Genomic DNA, 25353 nt, shown 5'->3' with positions numbered 1-25353 from the left:
CATAGCTTGCTTTTTGTCATGTCTGTGTCACGTCCCCAGAAACAGAGAGTAAGTTGGTGTATCCTTGTGTGTGACAGTCATAGCTTGCTTTTTGTCATGTCTGTGTCATGTCCCCAGAAACAGAGAGTAAGTTGGTGTATCCTCGTGTGTGACAGTCATAGCTCGCTTTTTGTCATGTCTGTGTCATGTCCCCAGAAACAGAGAGTAAGTTGGTGTATCCTCGTGTGTGACAGTCATAGCTTGCTTTTTGTCATGTCTGTGTCATGTCCCCAGAAACAGAGAGTAAGTTGGTGTATCCTTATGTGTGACAGTCATAGCTTGCTTTTTGTCATGTCTGTGTCATGTCCCCAGAAACAGAGAGTAAGTTGGTGTATCCTTGTGTGTGACAGTCATAGCTTGCTTTTTGTCATGTCTGTGTCATGTCCCCAGAAACAGAGAGTAAGTTGGTGTATCCTCGTGTGTGACAGTCATAGCTTGCTTTTTGTCATGTCTGTGTCACGTCCCCAGAAACAGAGAGTAAGTTGGTGTATCCTTGTGTGTGACAGTCATAGCTTGCTTTTTGTCATGTCTGTGTCATGTCCCCAGAAACAGAGAGTAAGTTGGTGTATCCTTATGTGTGACAGTCATAGCTTGCTTTTTGTCATGTCTGTGTCACGTCCCCAGAAACAGAGAGTAAGTTGGTGTATCCTTATGTGTGACAGTCATAGCTTGCTTTTTGTCATGTCTGTGTCACGTCCCCAGAAACAGAGAGTAAGTTGGTGTATCCTTATGTGTGACAGTCATAGCTTGCTTTTTGTCATGTCTGTGTCACGTCCCCAGAAACAGAGAGTAAGTTGGTGTATCCTCGTGTGTGACAGTCATAGCTTGCTTTTTGTCATGTCTGTGTCATGTCCCCAGAAACAGAGAGTAAGTTGGTGTATCCTTGTGTGTGACAGTCATAGCTTGCTTTTTGTCATGTCTGTGTCACGTCCCCAGAAACAGAGAGTAAGTTGGTGTATCCTTATGTGTGACAGTCATAGCTTGCTTTTTGTCATGTCTGTGTCATGTCCCCAGAAACAGAGAGTAAGTTGGTGTATCCTTATGTGTGACAGTCATAGCTTGCTTTTTGTCATGTCTGTGTCACGTCCCCAGAAACAGAGAGTAAGTTGGTGTATCCTTGTGTGTGACAGTCATAGCTTGCTTTTTGTCATGTCTGTGTCACGTCCCCAGAAACAGAGAGTAAGTTGGTGTATCCTTATGTGTGACAGTCATAGCTTGCTTTTTGTCATGTCTGTGTCACGTCCCCAGAAACAGAGAGTAAGTTGGTGTATCCTTATGTGTGACAGTCATAGCTTGCTTTTTGTCATGTCTGTGTCATGTCCCCAGAAACAGAGAGTAAGTTGGTGTATCCTTATGTGTGACAGTCATAGCTTGCTTTTTGTCATGTCTGTGTCATGTCCCCAGAAACAGAGAGTAAGTTGGTGTATCCTTATGTGTGACAGTCATAGCTTGCTTTTTGTCATGTCTGTGTCATGTCCCCAGAAACAGAGAGTAAGTTGGTGTATCCTTGTGTGTGACAGTCATAGCTTGCTTTTTGTCATGTCTGTGTCATGTCCCCAGAAACAGAGAGTAAGTTGGTGTATCCTTATGTGTGACAGTCATAGCTTGCTTTTTGTCATGTCTGTGTCATGTCCCCAGAAACAGAGAGTAAGTTGGTGTATCCTTGTGTGTGACAGTCATAGCTTGCTTTTTGTCATGTCTGTGTCATGTCCCCAGAAACAGAGAGTAAGTTGGTGTATCCTTATGTGTGACAGTCATAGCTTGCTTTTTGTCATGTCTGTGTCACGTCCCCAGAAACAGAGAGTAAGTTGGTGTATCCTCGTGTGTGACAGTCATAGCTCGCTTTTTGTCATGTCTGTGTCATGTCCCCAGAAACAGAGAGTAAGTTGGTGTATCCTTGTGTGTGACAGTCATAGCTTGCTTTTTGTCATGTCTGTGTCATGTCCCCAGAAACAGAGAGTAAGTTGGTGTATCCTTATGTGTGACAGTCATAGCTTGCTTTTTGTCATGTCTGTGTCACGTCCCCAGAAACAGAGAGTAAGTTGGTGTATCCTTATGTGTGACAGTCATAGCTTGCTTTTTGTCATGTCTTTGTCATGGGATGAATACTTGACATTCTAGTTGTTATAGATATATGTGTGTAACCAAGTAGGTGCTGTTGATTATGATAATTCCTTGTTGTGTGATGTGTATTTCTCGTTTCTATACTTCTGCCACTGCCAATTATGACAGACGTGATGTTATTTGTGTGTGTGTATATATATATATATATATATATATATATATATATATATATATATATATAACTTTGTTTAACTTATTTACACAGAGCTGATGACTATAGTTCTGAAGAATGCCACAGATGGCTCACCCAACAGCTCCAGTGGCACCACCCTGTTTGTGCGGATCCTACACAAGGAGGAAGAGGAAGAGGAGGAGGAGGAGGAAGATGAGGAACTGTCCGCCAAGTCCTCGGACGAGCTGACCACTTGTATGGATAATGTCATCTACGTGCAGGAGAGTGCCAGGCTCAGTCGGGAGAACCGTCTGATGACTCACCTGGGACTCAAAGGTAATGTTGGTCACAGGTCACATTTCTCACAGATAACATTTGTTGCAAGTGACATTTATTGCAGGAATTATTAGTCACAGGTAACATTTGTTGCAGGTATTATTTGTCACAGGTAACATTTGTTGCAAGTGACATTTGTCACTGGTGACATTTGTCACCGGTAACATTTGTCACAGGTAATTTTTGTTGCAAGTGACATTTGTCACTGGTGACATTTGTCACTGGTAACATTTGTCACAGGTAACATTTGTTGCAAGTGACATTTGTCACTGGTAATATTTGTCACTGGTAACATTTGTCACAGATAACATTTGTTGCAAGTGACATTTGTCACTGGTAATATTTGTCACTGGTAACATTTGTCACAGATAACATTTGTTGCAAGTGACATTTGTCACCGGTAACATTTGTCATAGGTAACATTTGTTGCAAGTGACATTTGTCACTGGTGACATTTGTCACTGGTAAGATTTGCTGCAAGTGACAAGTGTCACTGGTAATATTTGATCAAAGAAAACATTAGGTCACAGGTAACACTTGTCTCAGGTAGCATTGATCACAGGTAACTTAAGCTTTAGGTAACTTACTTGGGAGTAATTTTGTCTTGAGCCAATATTTCGTGAGCCCATTTGTCAGGAGCCCATTGGAGAAAGCTATAACGTTGAGAACCAATATGTTGTCAGCCGATTTGTCAGGAGCCTAAATATATGTGGCGAGTCAGTTTGATGGGAGCCCATTTGACATTAGCCTATATGTCGTTTGATGGGTCTTATATTAGCCTATATGTCGTTTGATGGGTCTTATATTAGCCTATATGTCGTTTGATGGGTCTTACATTAGCCTCTATGTCGTTTGATGGGTCTTACATTAGCCTCTATGTCGTTTGATGGGTCTTATATTAGCCTCTATGTCGTTTGATGGGTCTTACATTAGCCTCTATGTCGTTTGATGGGTCTTATATTAGCCTCTATGTCGTTTGATGGGTCTTATATTAGCCTATATGTCGTTTGATGGTCGTTGATGGGTCTATTTAGCCTGGTGTTTTGTCACAGGCTGAAGCCATGTTATCTTTTTAACTTGGCCCATAGGTGTATGTTGGATGACAATGCAGCACAGTTTAACATAAATTTAACAAGTATTTCAGTTAATTATAATAACTCTAGTTCTATAATTATAATAGCTTCATTTTTATAGCTTTGTATTGAGTGTTTAAGTTCAAGTTGAAGCTGTTTATTGTGCTAATGTCAAGTTACGAGTGCTGCTATGTTAACTGTTCTTATGTCGTTACCACTGTCCATTCAGGAATGGATGAAAAAGTCTGGCAAAGGTCAGTCATACGCCAGAAGATGGGAGCCTTCAGTCGTCTGTCTAAACTGGAGTCTGGTGGCGGGAAGTTTGATGTCAACTTGACCACCACACCTAACAGCACGGACGAGGTCAAGAAGGTGACCTTCCTGGCAGAGAATGGACCCAAGTTGTACCACGTGTCTTATGCTGTTGTGTACCAGCTTGACCGCCTGCTTGGGGTAAGTATGTGATTTTGTTTGGTCACTTGACATTTTGTGTACCGACTTGACCGACTGCTTGGGGTAAGTATGTGATTTTGTTTGGTCACTTGACATTTTGTGTACCGACTTGACCAACTGCTTGGGGTAAGTTTGTGATTTTGTTTGGTCACTTGACATTTTGTGTACCGACTTGACCGACTGCTTGGGGTAAGTGTATCATTTTGTTTGGTCACTTGACATTTTGTGTACCGACTTGACCGACTGCTTGGGGTAAGTGTATCATTTTGTTTGGTCACTTGACATTTTGTGTACCAACTTGACCGACTGCTTGGGGTAAGTGTATCATTTTGTTTGGTCACTTGACATTTTGTGTACCAACTTGACCGACTGCTTGGGGTAAGTGTATCATTTTGTTTGGTCACTTGACATTTTGTGTACCAATTTGACCGACTGCTTGGGGTAAGTATGTGATTTTGTTTGGTCACTTGACATTTTGTGTACCAACTTGACCGACTGCTTGGGGTAAGTATGTGATTTTGTTTGGTCACTTTACCGACTGCTTGGGGTAAGTTTGTGATTTTGTTTGGTCACTTGACATTTTGTGTACCAACTTGACCGACTGCTTGGGGTAAGTGTATCATTTTGTTTGGTCACTTGACATTTTGTGTACCAACTTGACCGACTGCTTGGGGTAAGTGTATCATTTTGTTTGGTCACTTGACATTTTGTGTACCAACTTGACCGACTGCTTGGGGTAAGTATGTGATTTTGTTTGGTCACTTTACCGACTGCTTGGGGTAAGTTTGTGATTTTGTTTGGTCACTTGACATTTTGTGTACCAACTTGACCGACTGCTTGGGGTAAGTATGTGATTTTGTTTGGTCACTTGACATTTTGTGTACCGACTTGACCAACTGCTTGGGGTAAGTATGTGATTTTGTTTGGTCACTTGACATTTTGTGTACCGACTTGACCGACTGCTTGGGGTAAGTATGTGATTTTGTTTGGTCACTTGACATTTTGTGTACCAACTTGACCGACTGCTTGGGGTAAGTATGTGATTTTGTTTGGTCACTTGATATTTTTTACCAGTGACATTCAGTTGGAGATTGTGTGTTAAGGTTAGATTCAGAGGGTTATGGTGTGTCACTCAAGGTCACATTCAATGGGTGTTGTTGTTATAAGGCCACATTATTTGTGTGAGAATCCTGGTCATAACTAACGCTGGTTTCTCTATTAAAGCTCTCCAAACTCATCAAGTATAAAACAAATCTCTAGAGTCACTAGGTTTAAGGTCTTTACTGGTTTCTTTAAATAAGAGAGTACACCCATTCAACACTGTTTTCAAAGTATCTGCTCAATGGCTATCTTAAATCAGTTGAGCAGTTTATTGATTTTCCCAATTAAAAATGGTTTTAATTGGATTGGATGCTGAAGCAGTGCATGTTTTTGTGAGAGCTGTGTACATTGCCTGACACCTGTGGCAGTTGAATATTACCTGTGATTTAAATTTTTACCTTTTCAGCTGTACCATGTCCCACCTTGTGTTACTAAGCAACTGCCAGCAACTGTGGTCAACAGGTACCTCAAGAGTGAGAACTGGGAGGAGACTTTCAAGCCACTCGTTGAGGCTGACGGCACATTGACAGGTACTCACATGACATGTGGATGTCATATATGTCATGCTGTGAGCATGTGGTGGAACAAATGTCATGTCATTATGTTGTTATGTCATGTTAGTAAGTTTGTGTAATGTCCTGTGGCAACCTAGGGTTGAAGGTTGAATAAATTGCAGGATTATACCAAAGCTAATTAAGTAAACTAACAAACTTTTCCTGTGACTCACGGCTTTATTGGTGTGCCAAAGCTAATTATTTAGACTAACGAACTTGTTCCTGTGACTTGCAGTTGTGATGACCATATTAAAGTTTATTAATCAAACAAACGAACTTGTCCCTGTGACCTCCAGTTGTGATGACTGTTAAAGTTAATTAATTAAACTAACGAACTTGTCCCTGTGACCTCCAGTTGTGATGACTGTTAAAGTTAATTAATTAAACTAACGAACTTGTCCCTGTGACCTCCAGTTGTGATGACTGTTAAAGTTAATTAATTAAACTAACGAACTTGTCCCTGTGATCTGCAGTTGACTGTTAAAGTTAATTAATTAAACTAACGAACTTGTCCCTGTGATCTGCAGTTGACTGTTAAAGTTAATTAATTAAACTAACGAACTTGTCCCTGTGATCTGCAGTTGACTGTTAAAGTTAATTAATTAAACTAACGAACTTGTCCCTGTGATCTGCAGGTTGACTGTTAAAATTAATTAATGAAGCTAACAAACTTGTCCCTGTGACCTACAGGTGTGATGACCGTACTAAAATTAATTAATTAAACTAACGAACTTGTCCCTGTGACCTACAGGTGTGATGACCGTACTAAAATTAATTAATTAAACTAACGAACTTGTCCCTGTGACCTACAGGTGTGATGACCGTACCAACTCCCCGTGTAATGAAGACGAGCAAGCTGAGCTTGACCCCTGTGGAGAGCTTGAGCACATTCACAGAGTTCTTTGACCGCACCAAGAAGATGCAGTTAGAATATGTTCTTCTATGGTGGCTGGGCAAAATCAGCATCTTTAAGGATGAGCATCTGGGATACAAAGGTGAGTGACCTTAAGATGGACATCTAGGATACAAAGGTGAGTGACCTTAAGGATGAGCATCTAGGATACAAAGGTGAGTGACTTAAGGATAGACATCTAGGATACAAAGGTGAGTGACCTTAAGGATGAGCATCTAGGATACAAAGGTGAGTGACCTTAAGATGAGCATCTAGGATACAAAGGTGAGTGACCTTAAGATGAGCATCTAGGATACAAAGGTGAGTGACCTTAAGATGAGCATCTAGGATACAAAGGTGAGTGACTTAAGGATAGACATCTAGGATACAAAGGTGAGTGACCTTAAGGATGAGCATCTAGGATACAAAGGTGAGTGACTTAAGGATAGACATCTAGGATACAAAGGTGAGTGACCTTAAGGATGAGCATCTAGGATACAAAGGTGAGTGACCTTAAGATGAGCATCTAGGATACAAAGGTGAGTGACCTTAAGGATGAGCATCTAGGATACAAAGGTGAGTGACCTTAAGATGAGCATCTAGGATACAAAGGTGAGTGACCTTAAGGATGAGCATCTAGGATACAAAGGTGAGTGACTTAAGGATGGGCATCTAGGATACAAAGGTGAGTGACCTTAAGATGAGCATCTAGGATACAAAGGTGAGTGGCCTTGAGATGGGCATCTATGATACAAAGGTGGGTGACCTCAAGGATGGATATCTAGGATACAAAGGTGATTGACCTTAAGATGGGCATTAGGCTAGAAGTATAAATCTTATTAACATTTTACCTATAGATTGTTTTCACATTTTACCTAGAGATTGTATTAACATTTTACCTAGAGATTGTATTAACATTTTACCTAGAGATTGAATTTACATTTTACCTAGAGATTGTATTAACATTTTACCTAGAGATTGTATTAACATTTTACCTATAGATTGTATTAACATTTTACCTAGAGATTGTATTAACATTTTACCTAGAGATTGTATTAACATTTTACCTAGAGATTGTATTAACATTTTACCTAGAGATTGAATTTACATTTTACCTAGAGATTGTATTAACATTTTACCTAGAGATTGAATTTACATTTTACCTAGAGATTGTATTAACATTTTACCTAGAGATTGTATTCACATTTTACCTAGAGATTGTATTAACATTTTACCTAGAGATTGTATTCACATTTTACCTAGAGATTGTATTAACATTTTACCTAGAGATTGTATTCACATTTTACCTAGAGATTGTATTAACATTTTACCTAGAGATTGTATTAACATTTTACCTAGAGATTGTATTAACATTTTACCTAGAGATTGAATTAACATTTTACCTAGAGATTGTATTAACATTTTTCCTAGATATTGTAATAACATTTTACCTAGAGATTGTATTAACATTTTTCCTAGATATTGTAATAACATTTCACCTATTGTTTATATTTTTTGCATCCTCACAGGTCACCTGATACATTTCAATGCAGATAAAGGATTTGTAAACAAGACTGCAAACTTTACTGGTAGGTTTTTTTTTTATTTTTAGAAAGAGAATTTAAAAAAAAAATGTTGTATTACCTTAATTATATACATAATATTAAATATAAAGAAAAAAAAAGAAATTTAAAAATGTAATTACTACATTTGCTTGATAATTTCCTTACTACTGTTAGATGGATGCAACAATTTGATATTTATTTAACACATTCTGTAAAAACATCATTTAAAAATTTCATGAAAGGTATAACAAGATTAAGCTAAGATAGACCTTGTTTTACATGCTAGCCAGATGTGTGAATTCACCTTTCTATTTCCTGTCTATAACAGAGTACCTGAACTCGTGCCAGTTCCCTAATGTTGTCTACAAGTCCTTGTCCTGCTTTAGATGTATCAACAGTGCTAAGCAATCTTCAGTCAAACCTTCTGTTTGTGGGCTGGGCAATGAGGTTAGTCTAGAGGCTGAGTGGTACATGTGTATGCTAATGGGTTTGTTTGTCTTTTATGTGTTACTACACCATTTATAGAATCTATCAGTGGGAAGTTGTTGAGTACACTCCAGGGAAGTCTTCTGTAGAATTACATGTAAAGAAGGGCGGCGTCATGTTGGAGGTGTGCAGTGATGCCAGAGTTCCTCTGGGGCTATCACAGCACCTGAGGGTCTGCTGGTTGGACATTTGACATAAGGGGTCAGGGGCACTACTTGATTGGCATGGTCTCATGGAATACAAAATCAGATTTTTATCTATGTTTATCATCCTTTTCCACCTTCCCTTCATATGCCGAGGTCAAGAAACATGAACTCTACTTAATCTGCCCAATGGATTGCTTGGTGTAAAGAGGATTCTTTACTTTACTTTATCATCCAATTAGAAATAGTTATAAATTTAGAAGTGACTAAATCCTATGAAGCCCCTATGGAGCTAAAGGCTTCAGCTGCACCTCTCCACCTCTCCACCTGACTCTGTTTTGGGTGGCTCTCTTTAGTTGAGCCCATATAAGCCCACCAATCCTTTCTTCTCCTTCCACTGTCCTTCTCCCTGTTTACGTCAGCCCACTTTTCCCCTGGGGTTTCTAGTCCAATTCTTGTAATGTTGACATCTTATATCTTCTCAAGGTGTAAATTTATTTGGAAAGATCTCTATCAAATTTCTATTTAGATTTACCATCCAATTAGAAAGATTTAGCATAGTGTATCCATTAATCTGCTTTATGCTTACGCTGTCTTAAATGTCTTAACTGAACAATGACAGGTGATGCAGCGTACACATGACATGTTCACGGAAGAGGTGGATATAACAATCCACAAGCTGACAGAGCTTCAACTCTCACAGATGATTGATAAAACAGCCACGGAAATTATGACCATTGTTCAAAAGTGTATCACCTTGAATGGGCGAGAAAATGTATTGTATTAACTCCAGGTCTTTTGGTAACTGAAAGAATGGGTGTTTGTAAAATATTGATAGAATAGAATTGGGCGTTACATGTGAATACAAATGGATATAATAGAATTAGGCAAGCATTTTATATATACATCTAACTATAAAATTACTATAATTGATTACCCATTTCTTTATGAATTAATGAATGGCTGTTATATTGCTTATTAATTATATAATATGTAGTTTTACCGGTAGGTGCTGGTACTTATGCATTGCAGACCAAATATTTAAAGAAATAAATGGAGGTTCAAATTTCTAATATAATTCATGACAATAATGAGATTTTAGGATTAGTTATTTATCTTTTCTTCATTTTAAACATGAGTCTACATGTTGGAGGACAGGTGTAATCTATGATTTCATTTGCCAATTTGTGCTGTTTTCATCCTAAAACAATTATTTTATAGTTGGATAAAGAGAGATAATTGTAAATAAAAGGTTTTTTATTTTTTTTTTTATTTGGTGAAGTTTGTAACTTTAATATAAAAATTGAATGTTTTAATTCAATTTACAAATATTTAAACAGAAGTGATTCATTTCAATTTTTGTTGTTTATTTTGGTGATATTAAATTTACATTGATGTTCATTTGACTGTGTATTGAGCAGTCATCACATTCCATATCAAGTCACACATTATCAGAGAGGATCACAATGTCACTTTATTTGATTTCACTTTTATAAAGATTGTTATAAAGATCACACTATTTCAATAGATCCTCATTTTCTTCAAGAAATCTCTTGTCTGGAACAGTGTTTTTTTTTTCTTTGACTGAAGAGTTCTGAGAATTGTTTTGTTGCTGTAGATCTGAGTTTTGAAGCTGCTCTATTTTTTAATCCTGCTGACTGCTTGCAAACTTGAGTGCAAACTTGAGCCTGTTCTCTAGCTTTATAGTCAGGACAAGTCTTGGTAGTTTTGTTTTCAATCTTTTTTTATTGAAATGGTCTTTTGTTGCCCATGAACTTTGACCTTTTACCTAAACTTATTATGGGCCAGACTTTTGAATAAAAGTACTGAGATCTATTCAACTAGCTACAACACATTTTTTTTCTAGTATTAATTAATTTAATACAACATTGAATTATGTGGTGGCCTAAAGAAAATGAAAGAGAAATTACAAGATTTTGATTCTATTGATATTTTAAAACTATTACTTTTAGAATATTTGATGTAATGTATTTGTAACACATGACTGAATAAAGCAAAATTATCATTAGAGGTTGAAGTTCATGTGATCTATCACACAAATTTCTACTTATGCAAAGTAAATGTTCACAAGTCATTCAAGATATACAAAGTTTACTGTCTGTCCATTTCTTGATGTGTCTTTTATAAAGCCATAATATTGCCATTTTATTTTTAAATGAACTTATGAGGAGTTTTGTGTTGTCTTGAGGTTGTTCAGACTGTTTTTTTAGGGGGGGGGGGGGGGGTTCAACATATATATATATATATAAATGGGGGTCATCATGCATACACCTGAAGGTCAGATCTGTCAACTTGGAGGTCACACGTACACCTAGGATCAACACATGCCCATAAAGTTTTTCTGTTGTTTAAAAAAAATAATCTCCATTTCTCTTGTTTAAAACATGTTGGTGCAGTGACCTAATGGTTGTGAGACTATTTCAACTTTCCAGTGTGTTTTACTTGCTTGCTGTGGTTGTAATGCTGGTTAGTTTTGTTGGTGTTGTGTTCTTTCGTTTGGTTACTTTATCATCAGTTGTGATTTAAAATATATTTGTTCACTTGTTTTGTTTTAAAAAAGCATGTGAATTTTTTCCATGTTTCTAAGATCTAATTGAGTTTTTCCATGTTTCTAAGATCTAATTGAGTTTTTCCATGTTTCTAAGATCTAATTGAATTTTTTCCATGTTTCTAAGATCTAATTGAATTTTTTCCATGTTTCTAAGATCTAATTGAATTTTTTCCATGTTTCTAAGATCTAATTGAACTTTTTCATTTTCCAAGAGCTGAGTGAATTTTTGCCTTCAGTTTACAGTGTTCTGAGTTTTAAAATTTAAAAGTTTTTCATTTGTAAAAAATGTTCAAAACTTTTGAAACGACATTTTGCTTCTGTTGTATTTTGTGATGATCACATTCCAAACAAAATTTTTTGTGACTTGTTTTTTTTTTCAATTTTTTTTTTGATGTTTGTTTAACACTACCCAATTCTGTTTAAAGCAATGTTACATCATTGATATGTTTTGGTATATGTATCAAGTCATTTACTTGAACCTTGAATTACACTGTGGTATTGAGCATACAGTATTTTGCTACTATGTGTTATTCTTATTTTGTAAAAAAAAAAAAAAACACCATTTAAATAAATTGTTGTTTATGAACCATGTTCATAGGCTACTTAATTTTGAAATGTGAGGGCTCATTTAAACTACTTCACAAAAAGGGAATTCACTCTGTTGTAAAAATAATAACTAAATAAATTTGACACAAAAATGAAATCACTCTGTTGTAAAAATAATAAATATGACACTCAGAATTTTGCTGAAAACTTGACTCACATGCTTGTGAGTAATAATAATCCACAGTGTCTGTGCAAAAAAAATAGCTTGTGAATTCACTCTTATATAAGTTAATTCCCATTTAAAAATATAACAGTTTTACTTTTTTAAATAATTAAGAACTTTAAACAAACACATTGATTTCAAAGACATGATTTCTGTTTCAAGGAATTTCAACAACTTTAATGCAATATCAATCAAGTTTTTCATATCACATGAACTTTCATTAACTTTTAGCTAGCATTTATTTTAAAATTGATTTGCTTTTCACAATTTTACTAAAAATATTTTTTAATCAACTGAATCCCTCCATTTTAAAGTCCATTAAAAATGTGTATATCTTTCAACAATGTATTTTTATTTCAATGAATATTCTTGTATTACATTCTGTATGGTTAAGTGTCTGTAGTAAGGGGTTGTATCATATTATTATTAACCCATCACTAATCAAGACTTGTAACACTTTTGTAAACTTAAAACTATTGTGTTGTATTTAATGCATGAATAATAATTAAAAATGATTTTGTATTAATAATGTCAATTATTAACCTTCAGTATGGTATTTGCTAATGTATTACTGGATATATTTGTGATTAGTTGAAATTGAGCTACTTTGTTGTCGCCCTTGGTTAAAAAGTCTGTATTGTGCCTGGTAGAGTTATCTCTCCTAGCCAATAATTGTTTGCTATGATAGCGTTATATTTTATGAATATTTTCGTTATCAAATCATAACTTGCATTTCGCATAATGTGATTTTTAAAAAAAAATCAAAACTCCCAGTAGCATCAAACTATTTTCTATCTGAGTCAAACCATTCCACACAGCCCTTGGGCTGAGAGTGATAAAACAATTTGTTTTTACCTGATTCCTTTTTGATATTGCTTTTTGTATGTTGCTCAAATCAGATCGTAATCAATGTCTTGATTTTTTTTTTTTAATTTGGCATTTTGCTTGTGAGAAGCGTTATGAGTTGAGGCAGTCAGTAGCTGTTTGAAATAGAGCCAGTCCACCTTTATACACTAATTGTGAGAAGTGTTATTAGTTGAGGCAGTCAGTAGCTGTTTGAAACGAAGCCAGTCCACCTTTATACACTAATTGTGAGAAGTGTTATTAGTTGAGGCAGTCAGTAGCTGTTTAAAACGAAGCCAGTCCACCTTTATACACTAATTGTGAGAAGTGTTATTAGTTGAGGCAGTCAGTAGCTGTTTGAAACAAAGCCAGTCCACCTTTATACACTAATTGTGAGAAGTGTTATTAGTTGAGGCAGTCAGTAGCTGTTTAAAACAAAGCCAGTCCACCTTTATACACTAATTGTGAGAAGTGTTATTAGTTGAGGCAGTCAGTAGCTGTTTAAAACGAAGCCAGTCCACCTTTATACACTAATTGTGAGAAGTGTTATTAGTTGAGGCAGTCAGTAGCTGTTTGAAACGAAGCCAAACCACCTTTATACACTAACATGTTTACTTATCTCAACATGGCGTTGTGCTATTCAGTAGAGAAGTATTTTGCTACAACTATACAATATGTGATTCATTTGCTATTTTCTGAATACAAATACAACAACCTGATGTTTATTTTATGAAGAGCTGACTTCTTACATAGATTTTTGTTAGATCTGATTATTTGCTCCATTGGTTCACTGATGTCGTGAAAAAATTTAAGTTGTTGTCGTAAATCAGGGGTCTCCAAACTACGGCCCGCGGGCCGGATGCGGCCTGCGATGTCCTTTCATCCGGCCCGCGGAAATCTTTTTGTCCACGGAAAAAAATGCTTATTGATGATGGCTGAGGAACTTTGCCCAGAGAAATCAAAGACATGCCTGGAAGTAACTGACCCCCGAACTGAAATTTGATAGTTAATGCGGCCCTCGGACTGAAAAGTTTGGAGACCCCTGTCGTAAATAAATTTAAGGTGTTTTTATTGTGGAGGGTTTACAGTAATTAATAACACCTTGGTGTTTCAAGGCCTTTCATTTTTTTGTCCCTGTTATTTTGGGGTGTATGTGGTTTAAAGCATTTTTTGTCCCTGTTATTATGGGGTGTATGTGGTTTAAAGCATTTAGCCTCAATGTTACCTCCCATATAGTCCCATAAAGCAACTGGCTTTTCATTAAAATGTTTTTCTTTATTCACTTTGTTTTTCTGGGGATATTTTTACTCAACTTAAATTGATATTGTTTTTTTCTTTCTTTTAAAGAACTTATATTGATGGTAGTTTTTTTTTCAATGAACTTAATAGTAGTTTTTAAAAAAAAAATAGTTTTTTGCTTTTTTCCCACTAAATTAATAGTTTTTTTGTGTCACTGAACTGAAGATGATAGTAGGTTTTTTTAATGTATAGAACTTAAATTGGTTGTAGTTTTTTTTTTAAATTTATTTACAGAGCTTTATTGATTGTAGGATTTTTTTAACGAAACATTTTATTTCTTGCTTATCTCTGAGCCATATCATGCTTCAGTGGCTTCTCATTTGAATATTCTTTCAATTTTAATTTCATCAATATAACATCCAAACATTTATTCAGTTCATGGTGTTTGAGTTTAATCTTTTTTTATTTTTTGATCAGTTGAAGATTCGAAAAATATTCAGCATATAGATTTAAGGTTAAATATTTATTAATGATTAAATGATTTTAACATTCTTAAGTTTATTCAGATTTTGACACTTTGGTTTTGGTTTGTTATCTTTGGATTGGGTTTAATCATTATTTGTTTTCTTTATATATTATTTAGATTCAAGTTTTTATTCAACTTTTCTTTTTTTTCTGTCAGTGATGAACACAAACAATATAATTGAGGATATGAGTCTGCATTTTATTTGAATTAATTTTGTAACTTGTATGCATAGATAAAGATTAGCTGATGACTTCTAAATTCTTTTGATGGCACATTAATATTGGAGATTAAGCCACCTTTTCAATGACAAAAAAAAAATTTATATTTCAAACATTCTGAAAAAAATGTATTATTTCTTAGTACTTATGAATTAGTTTAATCTGTGTATAATTTTTATATTAAAAAAAAAATTAATCCTGTTATAGCTTGCACATTCGGTTCTCTCTATCTACAAGAAGTAAAGAGCTTATTATTCTTTCTAGATTCTCATTTTCATTGTTTTAAATCAGGTGGCTGTTCTACATCCAGGCAGTCCACTTATCCTGTTGATGCTGTATGGTAGAGCACTCATACTTATATGCATAATGTGACATACACATAAGGTGACCTGCTTAGGTTGTGTGAGTAACTCACATCTTGTGACTGTTTATATGATACGCTTATGTAATTGTTTTACCTAATCTGTTTTTTTCTTTTTGCTAATGTGATATTTAACCCCACCTTTGGTTGTTTCTAAAGTTTTAAATGGCTTGTGTACAGTGTTTGTTTACAATGTATACATGTTTGTGTACAATATACATTTTGTGTACGATGTTTACATGTTTGTGTACAATGTTTACATGTTTGTGTACAATGTTTACATGTTTGTGTACAATGTTTACATGTTTGTGTACAATGTTTACATGTTTGTGTACAATGTTTACATGTTTGTGTACAATGTTTACATGCTTGTGTACAATGTTTACATGCTTGTGTACAATGTTTACATGTATGTGTACAATGTTTACATGTTTGTGTACATGTTTATGCAAACTATTATCCTGTTTGTGTACATTCAACATCATGTACGTGCACATGAGTTCTCATGTATGTGTACATGTACGTGTAAGGAGAACCACATACCTGTACTGTATTAATATTTGTATCAATGTATCTGGTTTATATTTTATGCAAGCAGTTGATGAAGCGATGTATTATGGCGCACAACTCTTGATTTCTCTAATCAAACTATAAGTTTTTCACAGTTAATGCCCTTGGACCATCTACGCAGAAATCTGTGAATTCATAGATGTAAATATTTGAATGTGTCGATAGGTTATTGAAACAGCAACCAGTTTTCTCTCAGGCTATTAATAGTAACATGTCACAGAGACCCTCAGACAGAATATAACAGGTCACATTGACTTTTAAAGGAAAGATATTTGCAAGGTCACCCAGCTAATTCTATTTTTAGCCTGAGGGTCAATTGAAAAATGTTGCTGTTGTGTTCAAGCTAGATTTTTGACCTGTTTCAAACTAATTAGATATTTGACCTGTTTCAAGCTAATTAGATTTTTGTCTTGGCCAACTCTACCTTGTTCCTATTCCAAATCTGATTGTTATTTTTGGTTCACACAATGATTTATTTTCAAATTAATGTGCTGTTAAGTTTGACGAAACTTTCTGTTTGAAAGTTATGAAAAAGTAGGCTAGTTTAAAAATAATTTTTTTTTATACCAACGATACAGTGTGGGTACATGTGGATTTATGTTTTAGATCTTAAAGCGACAAAAACAGACTTAAAATTTTGAAAAACTGTGAACATAAAAGTCGAAATAAATATTCCATGAAAAAAATGTTTTTAATGTGTTCATTTTTTAGGGAAAGAAAGATCACTGGTCAAGTTGTGTTTGTTAATGTTCTGTAAAGCTAAGGTGGAAGTCTGTTTTCTACGGATCGCAACAAACTTTCAATTCTACTAACTGGTACAGTTGTGTTTGTTCTGTAACATTGAAATGAACTCATTTTTTTTGGATTGCAACAAACTTTCAATTCTACTAGCTGGTACAGTTGTACTGAAGTGAACTCAGTTTTCTACTGATCGCAACAAACTTTCAGTTTTACCAGCTGTAAAAAAAATTGAACAAATTCATAATCTTTGTGAAAATAACTTTTAATGTTCAGTTCCAAGGGATGATGTTTTATCTAGACTTTCAGAGGGCTGCAAACAGACTTTTTGTAGATTTCAATGAAACAAATATAACAACCTTTAAAAAAGCAAGATTTACAAAATCTCTGAAAGAAAATAAAACAAACTTGCTTACTTCAATAAAAGCTTTGGTTGCTCATGAGATCTCTTGTATGTTTTATGTATCACACAAAGCGTAACCACCCAAAAAAAAACACAAAATAAACAACACAATTAAAGACAAATCACAACACAACCTGTTTTGTTAACCTTGTGAAAAAATTAATTGACATAATGTAATAATGAAAAGATTTCAGACAAGCATACTACAGTAGGGGAAATAGTCAATCTGTTTGTTATAGGGCTGGTAAGTAGGTCAACAACCAGTTCTACGGCTCAATAAAACCTGCATGAGCCATAGAACTGGTTAGTGACCTACTTACCAGCCCTATAATACATCTGTATATGCTTAGACTTTTACAATTTTCAAATTCAAACAGATCAATAATTTCTTTACAATATAGGCCTAATACAAACAAAATTATTTTAGAAATTAAAAATTATTACAATTGGTGTTGTACAAATAATCGTGACTACAATTATAATTAAACATGTTATCATGAAAGCTCGTAGAAGCGTAATAAAACTGTGCATTGAAATGTACATTATCACTTAATCTAATATTATACATGGACTATTTTGAATACCTGCTTAAGGGGGTCATCCATAAATGACGTCACGCTTTTTTGACGATTTTTACCTCCCCCCTCCCCTCCGTCACACGTCGTCACAAAAAGTCAGACCCCCCCCCCTAAAATGACGTCACACCTCAACTTACAACCCCCCTCAAAATTGCAGTTGAATTTTTTTTAAAACATCGATATTTTTCCAAAATCTTGTCTAAACTATTACAATTTATTAAAACAGTTATCTAAAATGCGAAATAACGTCTAAAATTCGTTTTCTAACATTGCTTTTTTATAATGCAAAAATGTGACGTCGCAATATCTGAATCCCCCCCTCCCCCCTCATCACACATCGTCACAAAATTACGGACTCCCCTCCCCCTACGAGTGTGACGTCATTTATGGACGACCCCTTATCACTTAATCTAATATTACACATGGACTATTTTGAATACCTGCTTAATTCAGAAAGTTAGTAAATATCTAGAAGAATTATTACTCTGATGAAAACTAATACTAGAGCGAAAATGACAAGGTAAAAACTGACGCTGTAAATTACATGCCAGAGGAAACTTTTTAAAAATGTTTTAACTAGATGTTTTATTTTATTGTTCAGTATGGTCCAAGTTTATTTTACTAGTCTTTGGTGTGGGTTATCCCATAAGATCCGAGTTTTTCTGTTATTGTGATGTCCTGGTTTGAATTATCTACTGCTTGTTCTTGTCCCTGGGATCACTACATGTTATATCAGCAGTAATTTGTGTTAACTAAATTTAACTAATGTAGTTGCATAGATATTTTTTTTAGCACAATCCTCCTAAAAATATGTGCATCTGTACACGACGTCTTTGGTGTGTGTTGTAGATCAGCTGACATGCAAGGGATCTGGCAACTTCCTGTTAGTGTTGCCATACATGAGACAAACAAAATGGCGGTCTACTGGGAATGCTGCTTCGTGTGCGCTCGCCAGATCACGTGATAGATACTGAAACATAAAATAACCACGGTATAACATAATTAGGCTTATAAAGTCAACTAAAAATATTGAATACAATGGACCGCACAACGCAGGTGAAACAGAGCCCATCTGTTAGGATGGCTACAATTTTACAATTTGATATTTTATGCCGGGTACATGTTACACCTGAATTATCTCAATAACAGGCACAAGCCCAAGAATAGAACCAATGGACGTAGCTGTTGTAAGAATAGAACCAAAGGACATAGCTGTTGTAGGAAAAGAACCAATGGACGTAGCTGTTGTAAGAACCAATGGACATAGCTGTTGTAAGAACAGAACCAATGGACATAGCTGTTGTACGAATAGAATCAACAAACCTGAGGGCCAGGGCGACGATAGAGAAGACCCCAGCTATGACGAGGTACGTCAGCCCCCTGTACACCCCCAGGGACGCGCTGTACAGCGATAGGGCCGGGACGCCCGCCACAAAGCTGATACTCTCACAGACACCCAGCAGGGAGAACAGGGAACCTGGGGACAGAGAAATATTCTTGTAAACAACGATCATGACGATGTAGGTTGAGGTTGTCCAAATGACAAACATTTTTCTGCCTATTTTTTTTACTCCCTCTTCCCATGTTCAACATAATTGTTTTACAAAAAATCTCTTCCTAAAACGATGTCACCTCCCTGTCTATTAAAAAAATAAAATTATTTCTGTAAAGGGATATAACCAGTCTAAAATACTTTGGTGTAAATATTAATCGAATAATCTCCCTTTGAACTGTCATAACTATTTTCAGTTTGTATAAACATTTTTATGAAATTGAAAATCCCAATCTATTCCACGTTAATTTTCATAACAAGTTACAAAAAAAAAAAGCTTTTTTTAAAAAAGTAAAAAGAAAAGAAGTGCTAAAATTTAGTTAAAATCACATTTTAAAATGAAACTTTTGAATCCCTCCTCCCACTTGTTACTCCTCGTCACATAAGTTCAACCCCCTCCCCAACCACCCACAGCCCTGGGAGTGATAAGATGTTGATAATGAACCCTTTTTAAATATTTACAAAAAATGCCGACATAAGTCGTAACGCCAATGACGTCATCCTTACCCTGCGGCTCGGCTCCAACGAGCCGTGACGTCTCCCCCCTGATGACCCCGAGGGGTAGAGCCATGCCGATGGACAGAAGGATAACTGGATGAGAAAAAATTATCATGTGAAAACGTCGCTAATTTTCAACTAGGGAATACAGAGGTGGGACTATACAATTCATTCTTTAAAAGTTAACAATTTTTTTTTTTTAAAGTTAGAGCTTTGTTTAAAAAAAACAATCAAATTGACAATTTTTAAGGTACAGAGGGGTCGAATGGTAGATCGTTTGGACTTATACATGTGGGACGTTCAAGAGTCCACCCAGCTCTGATGGGTACCTGTCTTATGTGGGGGAAAGTAAAGGTGGCTAGGCATAGTTTTGATCACACCATCCTTTCATATGCAGAGTTCAAGAAATGAATGAACTCTACTTCATCTGCCCGATGAATCGCTAGGTCAATTTATCAAGATCAATTAATGTAAGCCATGTAAAGTTTGATCCGATTAAAGGTGCACTGTCGCTTATGCTGATTCTACAACCGTGGCGTTAGGGTTGTTATGTAGGGGATGATGATGTCGATTTAGATTATGGTATGTAATCTAGTGGGGAGGTAACCGCTACTTACTCGAGTAAATCTCCGCGTCGTTTGACGCCACAGCAAACATGACGCACGAGCCGACAGACGTGAGGGCGCCCAGCACCCCCAGCAACACCCCGGGGAGGCGCCCTATCAGGAGAGGCACGGCCATGATGATGAACAGGCTGTAGGTGATCTGCTGCCCAGTCTGGAACCAGCCAATCTTGACGGCATCCCAGCAGAAGGGGTGGTTCATCATGTACAGGTCTTGTATCTGGGGAGTTCAAAGGTCATCAGGTACAGGTCTTGTATCTGGGGGTGGGGGGGGGGGAGTTTAAAGAACAGGTCATCAGGTACAACATTTTAACTCCATGGGGGATGGGGGAGGGGGTCAGGTATACAATTTGTAAATTAAACCTGTGTATAGCGGGTGTATAATTTTACACATGTTCCCCACCTGAGGTAGAACAAAGATGATCAGCGGTAATGTTAGAGGAAATGCCTGTTTGGAATTAGAGGCTTTTAGGAAGATTGGCATGTCGGGTCATACAAACTGTCCTCTTTGTTATCCAAATACTGATTTTATTTAGCATTACTTTAAAATGCTATCTAAAAACTATTGGATTCCCAAAAACTGACCTTTATTTACCTACACGGATTTGACTGTTAAATGCTAGAAAACTGTCCATTGATGGCCACAAAAGATGAGTTATAAACCCACAATATATTCAATGAATCTCACAAACCAAGCATAAAAAATAGACTACCAATATTACGATGCCCACAATTAAACTTATAAATAATCAGAACCCAACCATTTATGCCTATACGATCCAATGCCCACAAGCCAACCATTAATGCCCAAACGATACAATGCCCACAAACCAACCATTAATGCCCAAACGATACAATGCCCACAAACCAACCATTAATGCCCAAACGATACAATGCCCACAAATAAACATTAATGCCCATACGATACAATGCCCACAAACCAACCATTAATGCCCATAAGATACAATGCCCACAAACCAACTATTAATGCCCATATGATACAATGCCCTCAAATCAACCATTAATGCCCATATGATAAAATGCCCACAAACCAACCATTAATGCCCATACGATACAATGCCCACAAACCAACCCTCAATGCCCATACGATACAATGCCCACAAACCAACCCTCAATGCCCAAACGATACAATGCCCTCAAATCAACCATTAATGCCCATATGATACAATGCCCACAAATAAACATTAATGCCCATACGATACAATGCCCACAAACCAACCATTAATGCCCATATGATAAAATGCCCACAAACCAACCATTAATGCCCATACGATACAATGCCCACAAACCAACCCTCAATGCCCATATGATACAATGCCCACAAACCAACCCTTAACACCCTTACGATGCCCACAAACTAACCATTGAGTATCCCACTATGGCGACCATGTATATAAAAAAAGAAAACAGCGCCAGTCCAATCATCTGTTTGACCCTCCTCTCCTGAGATTTGTTGAAAGGTGACGTTAAATTTTTCACGTAAGTCCGCAAGGACCATTTCTCCCTCTGTTGACCCAGGCGTGGTCGACGGTCGGGGAGGAAATATGTCAATATCAGCCTGTAGAGCAGAACGTGTGTTACAAATGTCAATATCAGCCTGTGGAACAGAACGTGTGTTACAAATGTCAATATCAGCCTGTGGAACAGAACGTGTGTTACAAATGTCAATATCAGCCCGTGGAACAGAACGTGTGTTACAAATGTCAATATCAGCCTGTGGAGCAGAACGTGTGTTACAAATGTCAATATCAGCCTGTGGAACAGAACGTGTGTTACAAATGTCAATATCAGCATGTGGAACAGAACGTGTGTTACAAATGTCAATATCAGCCTGTGGAACAGAACGTGTGTTAGAAATGTCGACTGAGATTAACTTTACACATCAACCCTGTTTATATCCAGAGTTTCTTCCAGGCATGTTTTCGGGGGTGGGGAAGGGGGGGTCTGAGCTTTTAGTTCATTTAACGTTTGAGAAATGTAGCCCTGTACAAAATGACTAAAAGAAGACCGTAGAAATGTCTGTAAAACGTCTGTAAAATGTCGGTAAAAATATTAGTAAAAATGTCTGTGAAATCTCTCCTAAACATCAGTAAAATATCTGTAAAACATGTTTAAAGCATCTGTAAAATGTCTGTAAAAGTGTCTGTAAAACATCTGTTTAAAACGTCCTTAAAATGTCTGCCCTACCCGAGCGCCATGAAGCTGGCAGACATGAGAGACGGGATAAGGTAGCCGGTGGACACAATCAGCTGACCAGTAGTGTAGTGCAGGATGCTGGACACGACACCTTTGGCACCTTCCAGGAAAGACAGCCAGACGGTCCGTCGTTTGTCCCGTGGGGTCAGATCCGACAGGTAGATATGGGTCACTATATAACATCCGGCTATCTGTAATACAGGTAGATATGGGTCACTATATAACATCCGGCTATCTGTAATACAGGTAGATATGGGTCACTATATAACATCCGGCTATCTGTAATACAGGTAGATATGGGTCACTATATAACATCCGGCTATCTGTAATACAGGTAGATATGGGTCACTATATAACATCCGGCTATCTGTAATACAGGTAGATATGGGTCACTATATAACATCCGGCTATCTGTAATACAGGTAGATATGGGTCACTATATAACATCCGGCTATCTGTAATACAGGTAGATATGGGTCACTATATAACATCCGGCTATCTGTAATACAGGTAGATATGGGTCACTATATAACATCCGGCTATCTGTAATACAGGTAGATATGGGTCACTATATAACATCCGGCAATCTGAAACACAGGTAGATATGGGTCACTATATAACATCCGGCAATCTAAAACACAGGTAGATATGGGTCACTATATAACAATCTATAACACAGGTAGATATGGGTCACTATATAACAATCTATAACACAGGTAGATATGGGTCACTATATAACAATCTGTAACACATGTAGATATGGGTCACTATATAACACCCAGCAATCTATAACACAGGTAGATATGGGTCAATATATAACACCCAGCTACTTAAAATAAGGTAGAGTTGAGTTACTATATAACACCTTTCCTCTACTTCACCTACTTACATTCCCCCCAATTCCCTCCACGGCGTATCCCACATACAAGAGCTTGAGGTCAAGGTTCCAGAACACGATGACCGACAGCAGGGCGTTCTTGACCATGCAGCAGAAGGTGGGCAGTGCCAGCAAGAAGTTCCTGCTGACCAGGGAGGAGATGGCGCCAATCAGCAGACAGCCCAGGATCCCCAGACACGATGACGTCATGGCCAGGTTCATCATAAGCTCTGACGTCATATCCTGGATGGTTTGGGTCACGGGGTCAGTGGAGGAGTTCCCTGACGTCACGTTGACGCATGGGTTGCTGGGGTAGGGAGAGAAATATGGTACCGGTTGCTAGTTAATTATGTTAATTTAAAACTTAATATCAACCATCTGGTTGTAAACTTTGATTATATCTATCTACCCATGCTGATAGGCAAGGGAGGTAAATATAACTAGGTTTACGAGAATTAGGCAATAGCCCATTTATCTTTATTTCATACAAACTGAGCATCTTGTTAGTTAGAAACTAACTTAATTTAATATCCAGTATATAAGCGCTCACATTACAGGTCTAACGATCAATCGGACAGATGAAGTTGGGTTCATGTGTTTCTTGATGAATGGATCGTATGGTCGCACTATGCCCAGCCGCCTTTAATTTCCCCAACGTCAATCAGGTACCCATCAGAGCTGAGTTGACTCATTGAGACTCATCTGCATTAAACTACAACCATCCACAACCAACCACTATCCACAACCTACTACCACCCACAATCAGTGTTTCTTTCAGGCTATCTTCTTCGGGGGGGGGGGGGGGGCACTTGATATTTTCGGAGGGGGGGCGGACTCAATTTTCTGGGTGGGGCCCTGACACTATGTTTTCTATACAAATTCCATTTCGATCAGGGGGTGGGGGATAGACTTTCTTCGCCCACCCCCTCCCCCCTCCGAAGAGTTGCCTGGAAGAAACTCTGTCCACAACCTAGCTTCAACAACCATCTACCAGCCACTAGAACTACCACATTGCTAACAATGATTACCACACCTGCCTAGCACAACACACACGACAGTAAAGTGAGTATGAGATACCTTGACGTCTGCCCGCTAGCATTACCCAGCAGCTCCGTAGAGTACCTCTGGTAGATGTACTGCTCAATCAACGGGGAGAAAATACGATAGGCCGCGCTGACAAACAGCGAATAAATGTTCAGTAGAATAAAGGGAAGTAACTCAAGGGAACCTTTCGGATTGCCCTCGATGGAGTTGTGTCCCTTTTGATGGTTTGATATTTGTGAGTTGTCTTTCTTGATGAGGGTTTCTGTTGACGAGGTGCAGTCGTCATCGTTGAAGCTGTCGTTGACGGAGACGGCTGTTGTGGGCGGCTGTCCTGTGTTTTGGTAGTCGTCGTCTTCGTGGAGCATGTCAGCTGTCGTACGGAGCTGTTCATGTTTTTCTTTGTGCGACCTCGATGCCATGATGGAGCAAGGGAGACAATACTTCTAATGAATTATTCTACTTTTATCATGACATGGTGTAGAGAGTTATCCTCAGTCTAGAAAATTTCCTGTGACAGAAAAAAAAAAGATAATTAAAATATTGCTTGTTTTGTTGATTTGAATAATTAAATCTTAATCAATATGACAATCACGAAAAACGTTCAACCCACCAATCTCGTCCCCCTATCCCTTTTATCCCTCTACATACAGACATGTTGAATTATACTGTGATGTGATTGGTGTATAACAGGGGTCGGCAACCTTTTGAGACGGAAGAGCCAAAAGTTACAATTTACCTAATTTCCCAGTTTTTAAAGAGCCACTAACGTTTATATCAATATTATGAAATTGATTAGGATTATATATATATATATATATATATATATATATATATATATATATATATA

The 25353-nt window shown here is 37.1% G+C and overlaps 3 protein-coding genes across 6 annotated transcripts in view; 1 reads left to right on the top strand and 2 right to left on the bottom strand.

Moving 5' to 3' along the window:
• The window catches only part of LOC131931006 (uncharacterized), a 28449-nt gene extending 17359 nt beyond the window's left edge, over positions 1-11090 (top strand). For all 4 annotated transcript variants that reach the window (XM_059287687.1, XM_059287689.1, XM_059287688.1 and 1 more), the window contains exons 8-14: positions 2369-2611; positions 3914-4137; positions 5645-5768; positions 6605-6787; positions 8214-8273; positions 8578-8696; positions 9501-11090. In XM_059287687.1, the coding sequence (XP_059143670.1) occupies positions 2369-2611; positions 3914-4137; positions 5645-5768; positions 6605-6787; positions 8214-8273; positions 8578-8696; positions 9501-9665 (1118 nt within the window). In that variant the 3' untranslated portion in view covers positions 9666-11090. The remainder of the gene's footprint in view (positions 1-2368; positions 2612-3913; positions 4138-5644; positions 5769-6604; positions 6788-8213; positions 8274-8577; positions 8697-9500) is intronic.
• A 6992-nt stretch (positions 11091-18082) lies between these two features.
• On the bottom strand, positions 18083-22820 carry LOC131931008 (lysosomal proton-coupled steroid conjugate and bile acid symporter SLC46A3-like). Its single transcript, XM_059287691.1, has 6 exons — positions 22577-22820; positions 21752-21947; positions 20363-20588; positions 19755-19838; positions 19019-19172; positions 18083-18665 (listed from the first exon to the last, which is right to left on the bottom strand). The coding sequence occupies exons 1-6, from the start codon at positions 22810-22812 to the stop codon at positions 18617-18619; spliced, it is 945 nt and encodes a 314-aa protein (XP_059143674.1). The 5' UTR covers positions 22813-22820; the 3' UTR covers positions 18083-18616.
• Positions 22821-23315: 495 nt separating this feature from the next.
• LOC131931001 (uncharacterized) lies at positions 23316-24925 on the bottom strand. The gene is made up of 3 exons (XM_059287677.1): positions 24540-24925; positions 23475-23769; positions 23316-23327 (listed from the first exon to the last, which is right to left on the bottom strand). Exons 1-3 carry the CDS (start codon positions 24923-24925, stop codon positions 23316-23318), a joined length of 693 nt encoding a protein of 230 aa, XP_059143660.1.
• Positions 24926-25353: the final 428 nt, after the last annotated feature.

Source organism: Physella acuta, unplaced genomic scaffold, assembly GCF_028476545.2.
Source record: "Physella acuta isolate Inbredline_101_S28 unplaced genomic scaffold, ASM2847654v3 ptg001874l, whole genome shotgun sequence".
NCBI lineage: Eukaryota > Metazoa > Mollusca > Gastropoda > Physidae > Physella > Physella acuta.
This window is presented reverse-complemented; position numbering and strand designations above follow the sequence as displayed.

Coding starts and splice junctions, on each gene's coding strand:
- LOC131931008 (XM_059287691.1), bottom strand. CDS start 22,812: ATGTTATATAGTGACCCATATCTACCTGTATTACAGATAGCCGGATGT. Junction 21,948..22,576: donor GCCAGCTTCATGGCGCTCGG/GTAGGGCAGACA, acceptor TCTGCTCTACAG/GCTGATATTGACATATTTCC. Junction 20,589..21,751: donor CCATAGTGGGATACTCAATG/GTTAGTTTGTGG, acceptor TGAACTCCCCAG/ATACAAGACCTGTACATGAT.
- LOC131931001 (XM_059287677.1), bottom strand. CDS start 24,925: ATGGCATCGAGGTCGCACAAAGAAAAACATGAACAGCTCCGTACGACA. Junction 23,770..24,539: donor GCTAGCGGGCAGACGTCAAG/GTATCTCATACT, acceptor TCCCTACCCCAG/CAACCCATGCGTCAACGTGA.